Consider the following 3,915-nt stretch of genomic DNA (forward strand, 5'->3'; position numbering starts at 1 on the left):
CCCGCTGCCTGCTCTTGCCTGCGTTGCCTATTCCTGGCTGCCGGCCGCTTTTCCACCCCGGTGCCATCTGCTCCGCCGCGGGGGCCTCGGCGCGGGCGGCCGCCCGCCTGGCAGCTGCCGTCGTGGGCAGCGGGCGCCCCCGCCACGCTCAGCACCCCTCTACCCGCGCTCAGCACCCCGCCACCCGCGCTCAGCACCCCGCCACCCGTGCTCTGCCCGCAGGAGCTCAGCCCCTCCGGCCATGGAGCTGCTTTCCACCCCCAAAAATATCGAGATCAACAACATCACCTGCGATTCTTTCCGCATCTGTTGGGCCATGGAGAAGGGGGACCTGGAGAGGGTCACCCACTACTTCATCGACCTCAACAAGAAGGAGAACAAGAACTCCAACAAGTTCAAGCATCGGGTGAGCCGGGGGGGGATGCGGGACCCCCCGCCCGGGGAGACAAGAGGGGGTTTCGGGGGCGGGAAGGGGGTTATAGCCCTCTCCCACGCTGTTTTGGGGACAAATCCCTCCGTGGGACACGGCTGGCGGAGGGGACTGGGACGGGGACCGGGGTGCGACTGCCCCCCCCGAGCCCCCGCGGGGGAGCGGAGCCACAAACCGCTCGCGCTCCCCCTCCCCGTGGATGCGAGTCACTAATTCAGGACGGTTTTAGCAGCGCGGTTGCCAGGGTGATGCTATTTAATGTTTAACATTATTTTTTTTTCTCCTCCCCAATAATAAGGGGGGTGGTGTTGAGGAGGGGGGGGTGGGACTTTTTCTTTTTTCCCCTGTGTCTCCCGACTTCAGCATCCACCGTTGCCACAGAAACGGCTCTGCACTGCGGTGCTGCTCGGTGGCCTATTGACACCGCGACATGTCGCCGGGAGCGGGGGGTCCCCGAGACCCCTCCGGGGGGGACCCTTCGTCCCTGTCCCAGCAGCGGCTTTGCTGGGAGGTGCTTGGGGCCAGGGGAGGGAGAGCCGCCGCGGCCGGAGAGTGGGGGGCAGCAGGAGATATGGCAGCACGCTGCTTTGGGGGTGTCTCGGTGCCGGGCAAACCCTGGCAGAGGCACCGGCTGCTGCACCGACGCGGATATTTTGCAGCGTGCGGTAGCCGGCAGCATCCCATCGGCATCGGGCAGGGGTGGGCAGGGATTCGGGGAGTGGGGGGGATGCCTCCCTGCCTGACCCTCGCCCCTTGGCGCAGGACGTCCCCACCAAGTTGGTGGCCAAGGCGGTGCCGCTGCCCATGACGGTGCGGGGACACTGGTTCCTGAGCCCCCGCACCGAGTACAGCGTGGCGGTGCAGACGGCCGTGAAGCAAAGCGACGGCGAGTACCTGGTGTCCGGCTGGAGCGAGACGGTGGAGTTTTGCACCGGGGGTGAGCGTGGCGGGGGCGGCCGAGCCGGCGCTGCCGGGGCCCGGAGCCGGGAGGACGGGGGCGATGCCGGGAGCTTGCACAAGCCGGGCCGGTTGGAGCGGCAGCTGATGAGTGGGAGGCGGGAGGTGTGGGGAACGGGAGCTGCGGGCAGGGATGGGCTGCCAGGGGGGACGGAGACGCCCTGATGTCCCCGTCCCCGTCCCCAGACTACGCCAAGGAGCACCTGGCCCAGCTGCAGGAGAAAGCCGAGCTGATCGCCGGCCGCATGCTGCGCTTCTCCGTCTTCTACCGCAACCAGCACAAGGAGTATTTCCAGCACGTCAGGTACCCCCGTCCCCGCTCCCCTCCTCGGGGCCGCCCCGTCCTCGCCGGGGCCACGTCCCCTGACCCTGCTTGTCTCTGTCTGTGTCCCTCCTCCTCCTCCTCGCCCCGGTCCCCGCACGCAGAATGCACTGCGGGAACGTGATGAAACCGTCGCTGAAGGACAACAGCGGCAGCCACGGCTCGCCCACCAGCGGCATGCTGCACGGCATCTTCTTCAGCTGCAACACCGAGTTCAACACCGGGCAGCCCCCCCAGGACTCGCCCTACGGTCGTTACCGTTTCCAGATCCCGGCTCAGCGTCTCTTCAACCCCAACACCAACCTCTACTTCGCGGACTTCTACTGCATGTACACCGCCTACCACTACGTCGTCCTGGTCCTGGCACCCAAGGGTTCCTCGGGGGACCTCTTCTGCCGGGAGCGTCTACCCCAACTGGACATTTCCTCCAACAAGTTCCTGACGTGCTGCGTGGAGGAGGGCGAGCTGGTGTACCGCCATGCCCAGGACAGCATCCTGGAGGTCATATACACCGAGCCGGTGGACCTCAGCCTCGGCGTGCTGGGGGAGATCAGCGGGCACCAGCTGATGAGCCTCTCCACCGCCAACGCCAAAAAGGACCCCAGCTGCAAGACGTGCAACATCAGCGTGGGGCGTTAAGGGTGGGACGCGGGCAGGGCTGGGGACGGGGACGCGCTTCTCCCACGGACGCTGCTGGGTGGAGGACCCGGATGGGTGCGGGGGACCCGACCGGTGTAAATAGCGGCGGCGCCTGTGCCCCTGCCCGCTCCGGGATGGAGCTGGCGGGATGCTCTCCCAGCATGGAGGCAGAGCCCACGCCGCTCTGCGCCCCGAGGGAGGAAGCCTTCATCTCCTGGACTGGCCAACCAGCATCATCCTCGCTGGCGTGAGCCCCGCGCTCTGCCCTCTGCCGCGCAGCCGCTGCGGGACCCCCATCCCCTCTGGCGTCCCCCCGCATCCCCCCGGCCCTCTGCACCAGGGCTGACCCCCGTGCCGGCGGCGCAGCTCCTGGGGAGCCCCGGCCCTGCCAACCGGGGCTGGGGCTCCCTGGGCACCCCGGGGGGCTCAGCGGAGAGGCTGGAAGCACCCTCCAGGTTTTGAACTGCTCCCGGGGATGGAGGGGTGCTCGGGCAGGGACCCCCGCTCCCGCCAGCGCCGCTTCGGGGCTGCAGTCGTGGTGCACGTGTCCGCAGTGGTGCGGGGGACGTCGCGACGTCCCCCCCGTGTCGTGCAGCGCTGTGCCGTGTTCGCTCTCTGCTCTAGCCGTCGCTGTGCCGCCCGAATCCCCGGCCCCGCGGCCCAGGAGGCAGCCGGAGGAGCCGGGGCTGGGGAGAGGAGCTGACCCCCCCACCCCGTCCCCCACCTCCGCCGCCCCCCGCATGAGCCGTCGGCAGCATGGCGCTTGCGTGCCGGCCCCCGCGGGTGCCCGTTCCCCGTCTCTGTGTACCCGATGCACGCTGTAACGGTAGAAGAGAACAACCCCCCCGTCCCCGAGCATCCCTGTGCTGTGCTGCCGGTGTTTCAATAAACTGTGTGCGGTCGCCACCGGCCATGTCACGCGCCTCTGTCCCCCGTCGGGAGCTGGGAAAGGGGTCTAGACCCTTTGTCCGGCTCAGGGAGGAGGGGACAGGGCTGGGGGGGGACACGGGGTGGCACGGAGAGATGCTGTGGCAGTGAGGGCGCAGCCACGGGCACCCTGCTGCCCTCACCAGCCCTGGGACAGCCACCGAAGCTTGTGTTCGGCACCTCCTCGCCCATCACCGGGGCTGCAAACCCGTCTGGATGAAAAGCCCTGGTGCCCATCACCGTCCCGTCTGGGCACGGCCCACTCCAGGGCGTCCCAGCCCCTGCCAAGGCAGCGCTTCCCACGCTGACACCATTGCATGGCCCCAGTGTCCCGCTGCAAATGGGGCGAGCGGCATCCCCGTCGCCCCATCAGGGATGCCAACAGCAAATGCGGAACGAAGGAGGGGACGCAAAGCTGCGGTGCCGAGGCACGAGGGAGGGCGAGGCGGGCGCGGGGGCCCGTGCCGCAGCCCACCAGCCATCTGCCGCCGGCTTGCCGCGGGCGCGGGCGGACAACGCGGCATGGGGACGTGGCTGGAGCACGCGGTGGCTGCAGCACGCGGTGGCTGCAGCACGTGGCACCCATCGGCCCCACGCCAAGGGGGGTGACTTGCTGTGGGGCCACACGGTGCAAAACAAA

The 3,915-nt window shown here is 68.7% G+C and overlaps 1 protein-coding gene across 1 annotated transcript; it reads left to right on the forward strand.

Moving 5' to 3' along the window:
- The first annotated feature begins 241 nt into the window (after positions 1-241).
- Positions 242-2,348, forward strand: PHYHIP (phytanoyl-CoA 2-hydroxylase interacting protein). Its single transcript, XM_059831427.1, has 4 exons — positions 242-406; positions 1,193-1,367; positions 1,574-1,691; positions 1,814-2,348. Exons 1-4 carry the CDS (start codon positions 242-244, stop codon positions 2,346-2,348), a joined length of 993 nt encoding a protein of 330 aa, XP_059687410.1.
- Positions 2,349-3,915: the final 1,567 nt, after the last annotated feature.

This window comes from Gavia stellata, chromosome 31 (genome assembly GCF_030936135.1).
Source record: "Gavia stellata isolate bGavSte3 chromosome 31, bGavSte3.hap2, whole genome shotgun sequence".
NCBI lineage: Eukaryota > Metazoa > Chordata > Aves > Gaviiformes > Gaviidae > Gavia > Gavia stellata.

Bases quoted from the DNA above. Each gene is read 5' to 3' on its own strand.
- PHYHIP (XM_059831427.1), top strand. From the start codon at position 242: ATGGAGCTGCTTTCCACCCCCAAAAATATCGAGATCAACAACATCACC. The intron at 407-1,192 runs GTGAGCCGGGGG...CCCTTGGCGCAG, and splicing joins CCAACAAGTTCAAGCATCGG to GACGTCCCCACCAAGTTGGT. The intron at 1,368-1,573 runs GTGAGCGTGGCG...CCCCGTCCCCAG, and splicing joins GGTGGAGTTTTGCACCGGGG to ACTACGCCAAGGAGCACCTG.